Here is a 17,263-nt window from a genome sequence, read left to right on the forward strand (position 1 = left end):
AGTGTATATTTTTCAAACAGTGCTTTAAGTAGGATTCAAATAATAACTAAAGGAACTTGAGTTTTCCTTAATGTTTTAGATGCTTTAGATGTGGCTTTTGAAAATGTAAGGTGGAACTAATTTTGGCCAAGGAGTGGTACTAAACTACTGTTTCTATTTAAACCCCTGCCTCCCCTCCACCTTGTGTATTTTTTAAGGTTTACTAATTATAATTAATTTTCCTTTTCAAAATTCACTTTTAAGAGAAGGCGCTGCTAGCTGGCTGCAAGAGCAAGCAGCAAGCCTGATCATGCTGGGCAGAGGAGGGAGAGGGTCAAATAGTGGGGCTGTGGCTGGGTGCTAGCGGTGGGGGACTTCGAGAGGGGAACCAGCGGAGAGACTGCAGTGACACTGCCCTCCCCGGGCGGGTGGAAGCATCTCACTGGTGACGGGTCTGAAAGCACGTGGCTACGTCATGGAAAGCCAGTCTTTTCAATGCAAACTTCAACTCCTCCTCCTCCTCCCTCTAATGCCGGTAACTCACATCCAAGGCTGGGCGAGGAATCCGGAGGGGAGATTTTCCTCATGCTCACCGTTGTTGGAAACTGGGAGAGAGAGAGAGGAAGGCAGCAGGGGATCCGAGGCGCTCTCTACCTACTACCAGCCTGACCAGGGGAGGGGGCACCTAGATTTGCATCTTTTCTTCGTGGTGGTTGAGAACTGCAGGTTCAATCCGATCCCCCTGAGCACTGGCGATTGATTATAAAAAAAAAAATCGACACTGGGAGAAGGGAGGCTGTGTCTTCGGCTGTCAGACTCGGAGGTGGTATTGGTGTGTGTATGTGTGCTGGTGGTTTTTTTCTTTTTCTTTTTCTTTTTTCTTTCTTTCTTTCCTTTCCTTTTTTTTTTTTTTTTCCTTTCCTTCTCTCCTAGGGACTACACAATGGCAGTCTTCTCTCAGTGAGATGAATCCTGCTTTGACTCCTGCAGACTCACCCAGCCTCATAGCGATCAACTAAAAGGCTATGGTTTTCTCTTTGGGGATCTTTTGTGCATTACTGTTCTCCCTGATTAGTTCTGGTCTCAGTTGGGATTTCTTTGCTTTTTTGTTTGGCTTCATGCTGAAAAAGGATTTTTTTGCCAACCGTTTGGTAATAATCCAGTGGTGATCAAGGGGATAAATCATTCACCCTGGCCGAAAAAAAACAATCACTGAGAAGTCTCAAAGAAATATACCACGTGAGGGGAAAAAACTGGGAGAAGATCCGGAATATTATCGTTTTTCCTATGGTAAAACCGGTGCCCCTCTTCAGGAGAACTGATTTCAAATTATTATTATGCAACCACAAGGATCTCTTCTTTCTCAGGGTGTCTAAGCTGCTGGATTGCTTTTCGCCCAAATCAATGTGGTTTCTTTGGAACATTTTCAGCAAAGGAACGCATATGCTGCAGTGTCTTTGTGGCAAGAGTCTTAAGAAAAACAAGAACCCAACTGGTAAGCAAAACATGCATCATGTTATGTCTTTCCTCATAATAACCTGTCTGTTGCTCGTTGAGCTAGATCTGCAGTTCGGCTATGCAGGAAGGCAGGGGAAACAGAGAAGGACCAGGACAGCGTTGTGTATAGAGGTGTTGCATGGATAAACAAGTAGCAGCTGGATCGGCGTCTGTGAGCCCCAAATCATTACCAGCATCTCTTGGCTGTGACACAATCCATCACTAGGAGGGAGGAGGAAACTTTTTTTTTTTTCTTTTTTTGGAATGTATCTGGTTGACGATGTTTGGTGGAATATTGAAGGGTTTATGGCTTAAGGTTTGGCCCGAGGCAGTTGAAGCTTCGGTAGTTGCCAGGAGAAAGAACCGCGAGCTCCCCTGACTCGTGCTGCAGGTCCGGGGACGTAGCTCGGTGCCGAGAACCTGCTCTAGACTTTCTGAGTAGCTTGCACAATATTCGCCACCCCATCACCTTCACCAAAGGAAAAGAGGCCCCCTCCGTCGCGGCCCCGCTCCTCCGTCAGCCCCCGCCTCCCGCCCCCGTCTAGCTCCGCGTGCCGAAGTATGAACTCCTTCCCCCGTCTGCCCCCGACACGCCTGCCGCTGGGAAAACTTGAGCAGGGCTCATGCCGGGAGGGAACCCCAGACGGAGCAGACAAGCCCGGTCTCTCTAGTATATGTAATTTAAACCTCCCTTTTAAAAAGCAGTGCCCTAGCCCGGCGTCTGGGTCCCCCGGGTGGGATGAGCCTGGCCCCGGGTCCCTGCTTCAGCCTCCTGGTGATCGTGCGCCCCCATTCCAAAAGGCTCCAACCGGGAAACTTGCAGTACATTACATAAGAAATGCAAATGCAGGTGATTCGGGGAGTCGGGTCCCCGGGGTTCACTTCCCGCTATCTCAGTCTGAGGCGTTTGGGGGCGGCCGCGGAGCTGTGGGCGAGCAACCCCGGGGAGGCCAGGCCGGAGGGCTGCGCGGCGGCGGCGGCGCACGGGCGAGGAGGCTGGGCGCAGCGGGTCCGGGAGCCGCGCGCGCCGGCGGCGGGGGTGTGTGGTGTCCCCCGGTTCGCTTCAGGCCGGGGAGGGACCCGGGCTGGGTGTTTTGTGTCTGGGGCCCTGTTGGGGGCGGGGCCCTGGCCGTCCTGCAGCGGCAGCCCGGGTGTCCGAGGCTCCTGACGCTGGCACTGCGGTGTAGTAGATCATGGCTCCCCGCGGGCGCCCTGACACCCCGAGCTCCGCCGGGGGCCGCGCTGGCACCCGGAGCCCCAGCGGCCGGGCAGCAAGTGGCTGCCGCCTCCCTGCCTCCGAAGCTGCCTAACGCAGCCTAGTTGGGCGGCGCGCTCCCAGTGAGCTGCCGCCTGCGGGTGCCAGGGATCGAGAGGAGGAGGAGGGGGAGGGGAAGGGGGGAAGGGAGTGGAGAGGGAGGGGGAGGGGAGGAGGAGGAGGAGAGAAGGGGAGGGGAGGGGGAGGGGATGAGGGGGGAGGGGAGGGGGAGGAGGGGAGGGGAGGGGAGGGGGAGGAGGGGAGGGGAGGGGGAGGGGGAGGAGGTGTGGGTGGGCGGGGATGGAGGCGGTGGGTGTGGAGGCTGAGCACCCCTTGCAGCCCCCTCTGCTGCGGCAGAAGGGAAACTGCGAGTTCTGAAACCATCCAGAACGGCAGATGCTCGCGTGCTGGCGGACGCCTGGCAGTTGCCGTCAGCTGGGACCTTCGGATGGCTGTTGAGTCTGTGGGCGCGGTGCTGCAGCGGGCTCAGTGCCTCTGTCCTGGAGTTCTCATCCCTGTGCTCTAGCTCTCCCCGCTTTCTTCCCGTCCCCCTCTTCTTCTCCGCCACCCGACCCCCACCCCCTCTGTCCCCGGTCCTTTGACCCTTTTCTTTCTTAACTTAAAGTTTAGCAGCTCTGAGATGATCCCACCATCCTGAGAGTTACCCAAGGAGAAAGCAGTGTGGTCACCTTACCAACCACGTCTCCAGTTGGGCTGTCAGGTGTACCCTAACCCCGCATGAAGCCCAGCACTTGCTGATGCCTTGGTCATAGCTAGATCTGCAACACTACCATCTCACAAGTTCACGCGAAGACCCTTTTGGCAAGACTTCCTAAAGTGGGACAAGCCAAGGGCTGCGGTGGGGTTCCTCCCTCACACAGTAAAATTACTGGTTTTTGAAGCCTTCTTGTGTTCTTCTTTGAAAAGATTTAGCTCCCTGTGAGACAGGACTACTAGAAAAACATTTCTTTAGACTTGGCCATTTGTTTAGGGATCTTGAAGTCAGTCCCTCCATAGTGCTGGAGAGTGGGCAATAATTCAGCATGGAACAGTAAGTTTCCTTACTGCCTTTGATAATGTCTTTTTTTTTTTTTTTGTAAACAGTTTTACTGGAAACGCTAAGTTTCACCCATACACGATTCAAGATCTTTTTATTACACCTCCCCCACCCCACCCACTTTCATCTCTCTGGAATGGAATTTTTTTTCCTTCCGAGGCGTTTGGAAGGTGTCAAACAAATGACGACTTATTTTTAGAGCAATTTATTTTGCAGCTTATGAATGCTAAAGTACTCGGGGGTGAATTGATGGGTTAACTCAAACTCTAACAACCACTCCAACTATTCCACTAGGATAGCTTAAGTCTTAGATTGCCAGGGGTGAGAGTTCCAACCTGGGAGTTGGAGCACTTTGTAAATTATTTTTTAAATGGGACATTAGTGTGTCACACTATGTATCTCACCTTCTAAAAGTTTTGCCTTTTGAGCTTAAACCATCCCATGCCTAGCCATTCCCTTTCAGGATTGTAGTTGGTAAATTCCATTCTCCTTCTGCTATTAACATGAAGCCTATAATCGTTTGCAGGTTTTTGATCCCAAGATAGCAGTATAACTAAGAACTTAATTGGGTAATTGAAATAAAACAAAGACTAAAATCCTCTTAACTGTTAAAACCAAAAAGAACAGATTGACTACTACCTATTATGTTATCTTAAATCTAAAACAAGGACAATTAACTGGTTTCAAACTAAGAAGCTTGTCAGAATACCTGCACGTACCAGTAGTAGGATCATAAATTTGGTGTAACGACTTCTTATTAGATGAATTTTTCTTCCGCATCTTTGTAAGTTATAAAATAATTTACTGATTATTCCCACTGCTTTAAATTGTCAAGAAGTACAGGCAGTTCGGTCAGGGGTTCCTGAGAGGAATTTCAGAGCACTGCTATATAATCAGGTTGGTGTAGAAATAAGCAAATAATAGAGTCATGAACTTAAGGGCAAAGTTACTCATCTACCCAAAAGTTCTTAATTCATGTTTAAATAAGAGGTGTTAATTAAGTAGGTTTTTTTTTTGAGTTGTTTTTATGTAAAAGTTAACTGGAAAAGAGCATGAAGAATATATTTGCACAATATATGCTTTTTAAAATGCAATAGCTTAGAAATCCTGGATAGAAAGTAAATTTACTGTCTTCATAAACATGTCCAAAATCTCACAATACAACTATTATCAGAGAACACACACACACACACACACACACACACACACACACACACACACGCTTAATGTCCTACCTTCCCTTATTTTCCCAGTAGAGGAATAGCTATATGTTTAGAATAGATGTTACCTGCTTCAACTCTCACTGCATAAGTCATGCAAGGTGACTGTATTTTAGGCAGATCATTAAATAGGGAATACTGAGTCCAAGGCACTTACTTTGCCTGGAGGAGGGCTTGATATGTTTCTTTAAATTAGTACTGAGAGTTTGGACTGACCGACGTGTGTCACGGGCCAGTTTGGGAAATAATCTAGGTCACTGAAATCTGAGCAATGGCTACTAAGGAAATAAATATGGTTGGAAAAAAGAAGTCCACAATAGGGGACTTTTCTGGTGGCGCAGTGGTTAAGACTCCGTGCTCCCAATGCAGGGGGCCCGGGTTGGGGAACTAGATCGCACATGCATGCCGCAACTAGGAGTTTGCATGCCACAACTAACTAAGGAGCTTGCCTACCACAACCGAGGCCCAGCGCAACCAAATAAATAAGTATTAAAAAAAAAAAAAAAGTCCACACTAAAGATAAATACGAAGGTCGTATCATGGGTGTCTCTTCAGATACATAATGTCCAACAGGCAAAGGAAGCCACAGACCCTCAAATATATACAGCTACTCACACATACAAACTTCCACGGCTTGATAGGATTTTGGAAAGCAGAGATTTTAAGAAAAATTGTAACCAGATGTAATTTTATTGGGTAACAGTGTTTGTGGCAAGGAGGGTACGAAGCGGATGCCCTAGACCTAGTTCTGCGGAGCACATTTAGAAAATCCCACAAACTCATGGCCCTGAGTGTTTCCTCTTCTGAACTGTCTCCCTCTCTGCCATGAAACTTTGAGATGAAACAAGCAGGGCTTGGTAGAAGTCACTGTCACTTTCTATTTCCTACTTTTTTGGGGTGTCTTCCAGCTCTGCTTTTGCCTTTGACTAAGCTGTTTTAGGTGCCAAAAACATCTGGTGTGCCACTGTCACTCATTTAAATATATGTTATTCTTTTAAAGCTACTTGCTTTACATCTAGGGGCGGTCATGGCTTTGAGAAGTGAGAAAATAGGAAGAGGGAGAAGAAAAAAGAGTAAGCATTTTTCACCCCTTCTCCTCCGCCTGCCGACTCATCTTGGGTTCCTGTAGAGCTGGGTGAGCCACAAATGGGCCATAACCTGTGCATTTCTAAACACTGAGCATATGTAAAATGGAGACATCAAATTCAGACTGCATGGCTGGAACACCAAACAGATGTAAGGTCCTTCTCTTTCTAATATGCTTGCCTTCAGCGTGGGATTCCATGTAATATGAGTGGGCCTTGGGTTCCATCTAGGAAGCTTCATTACTGAAGCAGCAAAATGAGTTTTGCAGGCAGTAGTACTTCCTGAACCAAAGGATGGCATGTTAGGTAGGCTTCCAAGTATTGACTTGTTGGGAGTGTCGACTGTTTTGTTTTATGTTTGTTTTAATTTATATCCAGGTTAACAAGTGTGAAATCCAATCAGTGACCATCTAAACTTGGTTTTAACAGTGGAGATCACTAGTTGTACCTATATCCAGCCTGTTCTCCTCTTAGGCAGCCTCCCTGAGAACATCCGTTCAAACGATGCATTGCTTTCAGAAGGTGCTAAAGCTAATTCTATAGTTCACATTTCCCACGCGGAGCCACTCCTTTAAAAATGTTCAAACCCAGTCTTCCATGTTTTAGCAACACAAACACTGAGGACTTTTGTGAAGTGTTTTTATACATATTGTAACAAGGACAACAACCAAGGTTTTTGCTCCTTTGTACATTTTGGCATCATTAACTCACTCAATTGACTCATACGCTTTCTATAAATATGTAGATGTCTCAAAATGGAAGCATTTATTCAAGAGTTTCTTATGCCTTATGGGGAAACAGTTGGGATGTTTGAACAGTATATTTGAAGCTTCTCTACTAAGTTTTAAATGAGACATTGCATCGTGTCTATATTCTTAATAAAACCTTTGAGCCCAACTTAGTACCACCTCCAGGAGGGACAGTGGGCCAGGGAAATACCTGCTGACACGTCTATCTGCCTGGTGCCATAGTCTGTGTGGTGTTTCTTAGGGTTTTAGATTGTGTACTGTGTGCTACATTTAGTTATAAGAGTTGAACTTGAGCACAGAATGGCAGGGAATTGTCTGAGGGCGACTTCTCAGTTCCTCCATATGCCTCCAGAGATGCACTAACTTTTTTTTTTTTGCTATTCTGCTTTTGAAGGACCAAGTATGTCTTGATGTTTTCCCTGTATATTTCTCTAGTTGGTACAAACTAATTTTCTGCTTTGGCCAGAAGTAAAAGGTAGGATGATGAAGGGAAGAGGAGTTGAAAGGAGGAATTCTTAGGGCTTTGCTAAACATGAAAGCAAAAAAGGAGGCATAGTGCAGACATGTTTTACAGGGAACACTGAAGTTTTTGTTTATCTAACCTACTAACACCATCGAAGAAAGTCACCTAACAATTGTTGAGCACTGTTGCCTTTATCGCTGTCCCCTGACAAAAGCTCAGGTTATGACAAGTCTCAGGTTTTCAATACATTTGTATTAAATGAACTAATGGTGAAAAATAGGGTTCTCTGAGAAAGTTAACTGTGGGACTTAACTGCCACTGTCATACAATTTACTTGGTTAAGTTCACTTAACGCCTACTCCTTTCCAGCAGTGCCAACCAAGAATTTGGCTTCTAAATGGTAAAACCAAGAAGGAAAAAAAGCTGTTAGTGGCCTTCTTTCTCTTCATGCTCCATGCCAGGGCATCCTGAAACATGGTTTGCAAACATTGCCTGGGCTCAGGCCTTCCTCAAACACACAAGCGCATTCACCCGCTCAGCCTTTAAATAACAAGTGTTAGGGCACCATTTGGTTCCCTCTGCAAGGGCCCCCCCTTCATTTTCTTTTCTGATCTTTAATGTTCTCCAAAAGGAAGGCATTCCGAAAAACAGTGGAGTGGATTTGAATTGTTTCTCTCTTCCTGTCTGAACTCCTTTCTGTGAAGATGGTCACTGGGACCATCCGATGTGGCATGTTTCCGTTCTAGAGGGGACAGCACCTCAACAGCCTCGAGTTTCACTTGCTTTGAAAGGAGGTGCCCCCTCCCTTCCTATTTTGTTCTTTTCCGTTTTAAAGCAGTCATCTGCAAACTTGGTGGCGCCCTGCTTTCCCAAAACCACACTCAGCTACTCAGCTTCCGCCCTCCGGAGCCACCGACAAAGGCGGACGCACGACTGGGGCAGAGCCCCGCTTGCCAGAGCACCGAGCGGGCCGTGGACTGTTTTCTGCTCGCCGCGAGCTGCCCACCTCTGCGGCTCGGATCTGCTTCCAGGAGTCGGGGCCCTCGGGGATCTGGCCGGAGACGGGCTCGGAGTCTGCCTAATGGAGCCCCGAAGAGAGGAGGCACGCAGGCGACGCGTGGCCTTCCTCCGTTGTGGCCCGCGGCCACAACTCCCGGGACCGGCCACCCCGCGATCCACTCCTCCGGGCTTCTGGGGCTCTGCGGCGCAATGCGGCGGAAGCGGCTCGTCCGAGCCGCCGTAGCGCGGGAGGTTTCCGTTGCCACAGGGATGACCTCTGACCCTGGAGCGTCTCTGGGGGCTCGGAGGCCGGCGCAGCCGTTGCTATGGAAACCACGTGGCCGGAAGCCGCGGGGTGCGCGGGCCGCGCCGGCAGTTGACGCGGCGCACCTTGGCGGGCCCCGGGCCGGCGACCTCGCGCGCGCCCCAGTGCGTCCCCGGGCCGAAGGGCGGCGGAAGAGTTTGGTTCCAGCCCACAGGTGGCCGCCTCCTCTCGACGCACTGCAGGGTTTAGAGGAAAAGGATGCGCCCAAGTTCCGGACTGGGAGAGCATGAGCCCAGCCCGCACTAGCTACTGGGAGGCCCAGGAGGGCTCCTGAAGTTCTCTGGGCCTCAGTTTCTTCGACGGCAGTGCAAGGGCGTTGATTAGAATAATCTCAGGTCGGCCCCCGCTCTCATGTTCCAAGCGTCTTGTGACTTTCCACCCGATCCGGATTCTGAATGAACTTTTCCCTCTTCCCTGTATCTCTCCTGGACTATGTTGGGTATATTTAAGTTGTAGTTTAAACCCGAGGCTTTCAGAGATCGAAGGCCACCTGCGGGCTCATGACCGACCTTTTAGAGATGTGGCAACTCCTTCCCGGTGCAGAGGTGACTCTTCCAAGAGCCGGTTTTGAGTGGTAGGGAAAGCACAGTTCACAGCTTTGAGCCCTGGAAGAAGACACGCGTTGTATTTTACTGGTGACACCACCAAGAGATCTTCATGCATTTTACAGAGTTGTGTGATGGGTGCTGAAACAGATGGCATTCCTTTGTATCTGTTGTATTCCCCAGATGCCTTTTCCTGCGGTCTCTAAACATTTTTTTGGAGAGGACTCGACCTACCTTGGCTTGTTTTTCCTTCTGTTATCTTGGACTATTGGGAAGAATCACAAGCATTTTCACATCTTAAAACACACACACAACTTCACTGTATATTTAGAAGTTGAAAAAGACTATTTTGAGGGTATGATAAGGCAAGCTCACTAGTTTATAAAAGAACAGCTAGATCCAAATTGTGTTTCAGCGGATGGAGTAGGTTAAGGTTACCTGCTCAGATGGCTTTACACTTTTTAAAGACTTTTTGTTGGCCTAGTTTCCAAATAGTCTTTTTACCTTTTTTTGTTCCCCTTATGATAAGAATTACCTCCCTGAAGTTTGCTTTTCAAAGACCTGGCCATCAGTTCCTCAAGAAGACTGGGTAGAATATTTACATCTCAAGGCACAGGGAAAGAAAGTAAGTGCCTCCAAGAAGGACTTTTGTTTCCTAAATCCAGAATTTTACAATACGTGTCAGCATAGGGGAGGTTTTGGGATTGGTATAAAGGATAGATGGGCTTTGATTTGCTTCGGTAGCTGCATTTCTGTTCTTACAAAGACTCAGTTCCTGAGACAGGGATAGTTGTTTTTAATTCTTCAAAGAATTGAGTTGCAACCTTTATGACATCAAAGGGCTGATCACCCATCCAACTACATTATCTTCTGTTTGCATCTTTAGATCCGGGAGAAGGTCTTCAACTGAGATGGAAATAAAAAGATTTCTGTGTTCTAGATTTAGAGCTTTTTGATTTGGAAGGTCTTTCCTTCTGGGTGTACATAGTTTCACTTAGCTTAGGGGAGGAGGCCTGAAAAAAAGTTCCTATCAGGCTCTGAATATCAGCTTCCAGTCTGGCCAAATTCTCACAGTAGAGCTACTTAAAAAAAAAGTTTTGTTTTTTTTTTTTCAAATATCTTGTCAGGTTTCAGCCGAGACAAACAGTAAATATTCCTGGCAGTACTGAACAACCTGTTGGACTCAAGAGGTGTCCCCAAAGAATGTGCAAAAGATCCTACCCTCCCAAGATCCAGAGCCACATCCAAAGGTAGCCAAAGAAAGACTTAGTTCCCCTGAGCGCTGGCAACGGTCAGTAGGACACTAGCTGCAAGTGGCGTGCCATCCACACTTCTGTCCGGCCGTATTTTGAGGGCCCTCAGCCTGATGGTTCCCAGGCCAAGGTCTCAAGCCCCAAAATGAGACAAACAAGAAGGCCATAGCTGTCCCTGGGAGAGAAAGGATCCACAACCAGTGCATCTTGGAAAGGAAGGAACAGCGTGAGATTTTCCTTTCCCCTCTCAACTGGGCACTACAGACAGAGATGCAGGAGAGCTGACTCTGGTAAGAATTCTCTGGCATCTGCCAGTTTTCTTAGGCTCCAGAGCAAGTGGGGTTTAAAGTAGAGTGTAGCTCTGGCATCTCCCTGAATTTGGCAAGGTTTTTCACTAATGTTAACTTGAGTTTCCTATTGGCTGCTTAAGAGAATAACTGGTAGCGGTTTACTGGTTTCCTGGAGAATCCCTTGGAGTCCCATGAACTCTGAGAGGGGCGCATTTGGGGGCCACCCTTCAAGGGCAGGTGTGGGCGCATCTGCACTGTCACTAATTTGTTTATGGTCTTGTAGTTTCTTCAGAGTGGAAAGACAATTCAGATAGAGGACGAGCAGACAGTGAAGACTGAGGTGACGGATACGGGGAGTAGTAGAAGTCACTACTTAGAGTCTTCTGTTTTAGGTGTCTTGTGTCCTTAATTTTGCATTAGCCGTTTGCAGTGAATCTTTCAGTAAAGCTGTTTTGGAATCTTGAAGCCTTTTGGTCAGCTTTACCCTTTAGATAATCATTATGGCAACAGTGTGGAAAATATCTTTGCGTGGAGCGGGATTGAAGGTGAGAAAGGCCACAGAGGAAGTGGTGAGGTCAAAAATAAGGCAGTGACAGGGGCTGGAGAGGAAGTGGAGTCCCTCTACCTCAGTGGCCAGTTTGAATTTGGGAAGGGAAAAGAGGGAGGTGTCTAGGATGTTCTGACCACAGGTTTTTGATTTGGACCATTCCTTTTGATGCTGAGCCACTGACCATTTGCCAGTAGACCACTCCTGTCTCCTCAAAGCACGGAGCAAAAACTTGACTCTCTCCAGACTGTTTGTATTCGAGGGGCTGTGGTAACTTTTAAGAGCAAGTAGAAAACTTTGACAAGTTTCTCCTTCTAGATCATAATTTAAATAGGCAGTTCTAGGAGAATTGCTCTGGGATAAAGGGTTCGTTTTCTTGACTCCAAACCTGAAAGTGCTTAGGGATAAAAAAAAAGCCTTACAATAAAGATAAGTCAAAGGTTTTTTGTTTTCTTTTTAAATGATGTACAGTTCTTTGTTGATAGTGGATGATTTGTGTGCAATACTTTGTTCCATTTGAGAAGTCAAATAATACAATTAAAAGCCAATTTTTCAGATTATTCAGGTCTGGCAAGAAAAGAGAAGGAAGTGTGAACTTTATTGAATTTACATATGTAAGTTTGTGCACCTGCTTCTTGGGTAGCATTGAATGTAGTTGTAATTAAAATGCCTTTTTCTGCTCCCCGTAACATTTTGTTGTCTGCGCAATTACAGTGGATCACTGAAGTGTGTGGTAGCTAGCCTCTTCTGTAATGCTGCCTCTTACTTAGATAAAGTGTAGTTTGGGACGGATTGTAATCTCTATTCTTTCCACTTCCTGTGTGGAGCACGTGGCGTACTACTGTCGTACTTTAAAAAAGAAGAAATGTGAAAATAAGAAGGCTCGAAGACTAAAACATTTGTAGGGTTTCTGTTTTTTTCTTAAACAGCCACTTATTTCAGAGTCTGAAACTCATGTTTTTTGGTTGTGTTTCTGTTGTACCCCAGGTGTTATTGCTGGTAAGCAAAGAAAGGACTCTGTTTGCTAGGAGGCCTGAATCCCTTTCCGAATTAAACACAGCAGTTACCATCATTCTGCCGCAACATTTTCTCAATTATTTTTTCTTTTACATTTAAACTTTCCACTCATATGCCAATTAAGTGACATAGAATTCCTCATACATCAGATATATAATAATAGATATAAAATATTGGAAATATTTTTTAATAGAATGGATACGAAATGTTAGAAATATTTTAATGGTACAGTAACAAATTAAAAAATAAATAAATTTGAAAAAGATAGAAATTTGGGGGGTCATGATTGTTTATTGTTTATCTTTCCTAATTATATTTCCTTTTAAAATCTTGGGAATCATCTCAAAGAACACAGTGCTTAGGTGGTTCTGGTTCATCTGTGGCACACGTGCCTTTTCATGGGAACGTGAACCCCTGACGTGCGCGCTGAAGGTGGAGTGTGAGCTGATCTGCAGGGCCGTGGAGTCCTGCTACTCTGTTTTCCATCACTGAGGATTGCCCCACTTTGTCCCGCTCTCCTTGTATTTGTACTGTCATACTCGAGATTTTGTCCCTTCACATCTTTCCTTTAGTTGTGTCTTTCAAAAGGTTTGTCATCAATTTAACTCTTCAGGCAAGGCTGGGATTCGTATTCAGTTGGCTTTTCAACTTTTACATGTATTACATTAGGGGAAAACGGCAAAAAATGCTAACAATACAGTTGTCAGACAGTAAACGAGACACATCTGTCTGAACTTGAGACACTTACCCAAAGTAGCATTTATTTGACTTAATTTTTTTCTTTCTGTGCTTCAAATAACATGTTAAAAAAACTGTGATGTGGATCTATTGCTTTAATAGGTTATATAATTAAATAATTTGGGGATATTATTATAATTATTCTACCTAATAGTCCCACTAATGAATGCCTTTAAACTTACTAGATTTTAAAAGACTTATTGCTCTTCTACTTGAACAGAAATATCCTGAATTATTCTGAATCCTGTATTAGTATTTATGCTCTAAGTAATAATAAAAGACTAGCTTTATAGGATGCTTTCTATGTACTAGATACTTTATCTATATTACCTAATTTAGTCCTCAAAAACCATATGTAGGAACTTTTCTTACATTTATCTGAAAAAGGATGACGCCCAGGCATGAAGAGGTTAAGGAATTTGCCTGGCGGCACCCAGCCAGTGGTTGAAACCCAAGCAGTCTTTCTCCAGAGACAACCTCTTAAATTCCTGTATTGCAGCTACCTCCCTAAAGAGTGTGTTCAAAGCGTATATGTGAAAGTGGCTGGTGTTGTCTCAGTGTTTCTGTGAATCATTATATCCTGAAACTAAAGAGGAATGCAACATATTCAGTGTTTGCAACATGTTCAGATATTTAGAATTTGTAATGCTTTTTTATTGAGCGTAATTTACATACATTAAAATGCGCAGCTCTTAACTGTAGAGTTTGATGTCTTTTGACTATTATGTGTATCCTTGTGCCAGACACCCCATTTAAGATATAGAATATTCTTGTCGCCCAGAAACCTCATTCTCAGTTCGATTCAGTTCCCACCCGTGCCTTCTGTGAGAGGCAGCCACCGTCCTGCTCTCTGACTTTACCTTAGCCTGTCCTAGAGCCTCAGATCATCAGATCCTGGAGTCCTCATGCCTTGAGTTTGCTGTTTTCACTCCACACGTTGTTGTTTTTGAGATCCACCTATACCATCGCACGTGAGATGTGTAGACTTCCATGGGGTAACTTCTGTTTTCTTTTGTAAACTAGAAACTCCTAATTGAACACACCCACTTTTAGTTAACATCCAAAAGTTGCCCGAAACTACAAAGGGTTCGCAAGCCGACCCGGTGGGCAGGCTCACAAGCCAGCCCGCCCCAGTTACAGAGATGCTGGCTGAGGACGGAGGCTCCTGGGTCAGAGATAAAGGACTGGATCACTCAGGGCACAACAGGCGCCACGTTCTTGTTTCCCTTGTCCTAACATCTCCCAGGGGCAGTGCTGAGTAGCCGAGGTGGACGCCTGCACACAGTGGTTTTGTGTCACAGCTGAGGACCTCTGAGTTTAGGAAATCCCCCTTCTTTTAAGGAACGTCTTTCAAAACTGCCCAACCTTTGCCCAGCAGCGAGCCATGGTCTTTATTATCCTGGGGTCGGGGGGAAAAAAATCGCCCTCTAACCTGGAAGCACTATCTTTAGAGTGCAAGGTTGTCTGCAATGCAGATATCCTCGTGAAGACAGTCTGAGTCAGAAGCTCTTAGGAGACAGAGCAGAAATCCCACGGATAAGTTGTTCTTTAAAGCTGTTTCTGCACAGCAACCTTTTCTTCCCTTTCTGGTTTCTTCAGGACTGCCATTCTTGTTGTTCCAAAGATGCACTTAACATAGAGAAAAATTTATTTGGAAATTATCTAGAAAATGATCCTGAGGTTTTGAGAAGACAGACAATATACAATCTATACAATACACCTATTAGTATTTATTAAATAACTATTTGTGGTAAGTTCCATGTTAGTTACTGGGAGAGATTTAAAACATTCCATAAGGATTTGGTCTCTGGCCCCAAAGTACTTAAGCTCAGTGTACAGAGAACACCAGTAATGAGAGAGTCTTGAACGATGGACGGCCGCGGGGCGTCTGTAGGAGACCCATCAAAGATGAGCCGGGAAGAAAGGGAAATCTTGTCGAGAAGTGTGACCTGAGCTGACTTTTGAAAGCGTGTTTCATTTGGCAGGAGAGATAAGTATATTCTTGGCAACGGGAGCAATGTGAGTGAAAGTCAAAGGCTGAAAGGTTCATGGTTGGGGATTTTGGGAATGTTAATGGAGTCTTATGTTGGGGGATTAGAGGAATCATAATTTGGAGTCCAAAAGCCTGGCAGAGGAGTTAGACTGGATGTGGTAAAATTTAGTGAACTAGGGAATGTTTCTGGAGTGGGAAGACGGCACAACTTTGTTTGTGGCGCCTAAGGTACTTGGGGCAGCAGTTAATTTCCCAGTAAGATGATGTTTTCTAGTGAAACATCGCTGGACTGAAAATGTCACAGGCTATTTGGCTACAGGGAAATTTCCAGCAATTTGAACCACAATTTCTTACACAAGAATCCTGATAAACTGCTCTGGCGCTAGCAGCAGATCTATGTTTGAGTAACCCTTGATGACCGTTGCTTAGTGGAGAGATGCATTAAGGAACAATTTGCTAAAAGCACAACTTTTGGAAATGGATTTTGATTTTGTGCTCCTTTCTGTTATAAAATTTGAATTGTGTTTTAGGGGGTCAATATCTATTTCTCGGTTATCTTAACGCTTAAGAATGCCACACAATTTATAAAATAATATTTTAAGGAATATCACTTGTTAAAACAAGAGCACTAATTCAATTCTCAATGGCCATTTAAACTTTACAAATACATAACTAGTAATGCTTTATAAGCAGCAGTTTCAATTTTTTGATTTAGAACTGGGATCCTTGTTAGAGATCCTAGTTTATAAGTTTATAAAATGCATATTTATAGGGTCACAAGCATAATTCATACAAGTAAGGGAAGGGATTCATTTTAGGTGGTGATAACAGTTGTAGACACCCTGTGCTGGGAGCAAATTAGCAGCATAAACCTGAATTCTGTCATTTCAGTGGGTAGTGAGTGATTTAACAATTTTTTTGGGGGTGCCAGTTAGTGTAAAGGCAATAGACAGCTGCACAATGCAAAAGGTCTGAATGCCACAGAGTTAAGTAAAGGGTCTGAATGTTGTTGCATTTACATAGTTTTGAATGAAAAATTAAAATGTGCATCTAAAGATGCCACAGTCCAAGTTGCGTCATACGAATTGCCACAGCTACACGTACACTTGCTTACTCAGTGTCTTGGTGCCCGCTAGTATTTGTGAGAGCCTTCAGGAAAGGAAATTAGGGTCATTCAGCTCGCTCTGTGCATCATAATCTTGCTCTCTTATTTTTATTACTCAAAGCAGAAGGAGGAGTTACCTCTGTGAATCTTGGGAACAGTTTTTTGCCTAACTATGCTTTTGCTTTCACTGTTACAATTTTAGCGTAAGACGGATCTTTGACCCTTTCTTTCTTGTATTCTTTAAATTGGTAGAAATACTTTTAAATATTATTGTATATATATATATTTTTCGTGATGTCTGATCTTATTTATTTGTTACTCTTAGAACATCTGATTTTTGACTGGACTCAGAAGTAGAAGCTCTCAGAGAGGACAGCCTCCGTCTCTTGGCAACCTGTTCCTGGCGTTTTTCTTTGGCCTCCTTCATTCTCTTGGCCAAAAGTTTAGCATTTTCTGCAGCCTCTTCTTTATTTTTCTTAGTACGCTGTTTCTTCAGAGCAATACGCCAACGTTTGCGTTGCAGAACACGTGGAGTAACAAGACACTGAATCTTGGGTGCTTTGGTCCTAGGTTTCTTACGTTCTTTGTTTAGGGGCTTTCTCACAACATACTGGCGGACATCATCTTCTTTAGAGAGACTGAAAACTGTGGATTCTGCTAGCTCTTTTGGGCCCCAGGCGACGAGGCACAGTAGTATCCGTGAGTCCAGGAATATCCGTCTCCCCTTTTTTTACGATGACCAAATTGAGATTGCTCAGATTGGCCTCCACAGTGCAACCCTGTACAGATTTGTGCTTTCTCCAGTCCTCCTTGGTCTGTAACAGGAATGCCCCTTACTCAGTAGCAGGCGGACTCATCCATGGGTCAAGACACCCTGCTTCATGGGGAAACCCTGTTTGTCATTTCCACCACTGATTTGGACCACATAACCCTTCCATTCTTCACCCAGAGCGTCAGCAGCAACTTCTGTGGCCATAAAAGTTACGAATGAAGGTTTCTCCTTCATTCATGCCAACATACACCTCCCATTCCATTACACAGAAACGTCACTCATTTTCCAGTTACTTGAACTGAAAAACACCCTAGGGTCCATGTGTGTAGGTTATCACCAGCATAATTTTCTATACCAAAATAATGAAATCATAG

At 45.1% G+C, this 17,263-nt stretch overlaps 1 protein-coding gene and 1 pseudogene across 2 annotated transcripts in view; one reads left to right on the forward strand and one right to left on the reverse strand.

The window, feature by feature from the left end:
* The first annotated feature begins 1,266 nt into the window (after positions 1 to 1,266).
* The window catches only part of FGF14 (fibroblast growth factor 14), a 621,633-nt gene continuing 605,636 nt past the window's right edge, over positions 1,267 to 17,263 (forward strand). For both annotated transcript variants that reach the window (XM_061170732.1, XM_061170734.1), the window contains exon 1: positions 1,267 to 1,474. In XM_061170732.1, the coding sequence (XP_061026715.1) occupies positions 1,267 to 1,474 (208 nt within the window). The remainder of the gene's footprint in view (positions 1,475 to 17,263) is intronic.
* Positions 16,422 to 17,123, reverse strand: LOC133076642 (small ribosomal subunit protein eS6-like; annotated as a pseudogene).

The sequence above is a fragment of the Eubalaena glacialis genome, chromosome 16 (genome assembly GCF_028564815.1).
Source record: "Eubalaena glacialis isolate mEubGla1 chromosome 16, mEubGla1.1.hap2.+ XY, whole genome shotgun sequence".
Classification (NCBI taxonomy): Eukaryota; Metazoa; Chordata; class Mammalia; order Artiodactyla; family Balaenidae; genus Eubalaena; species Eubalaena glacialis.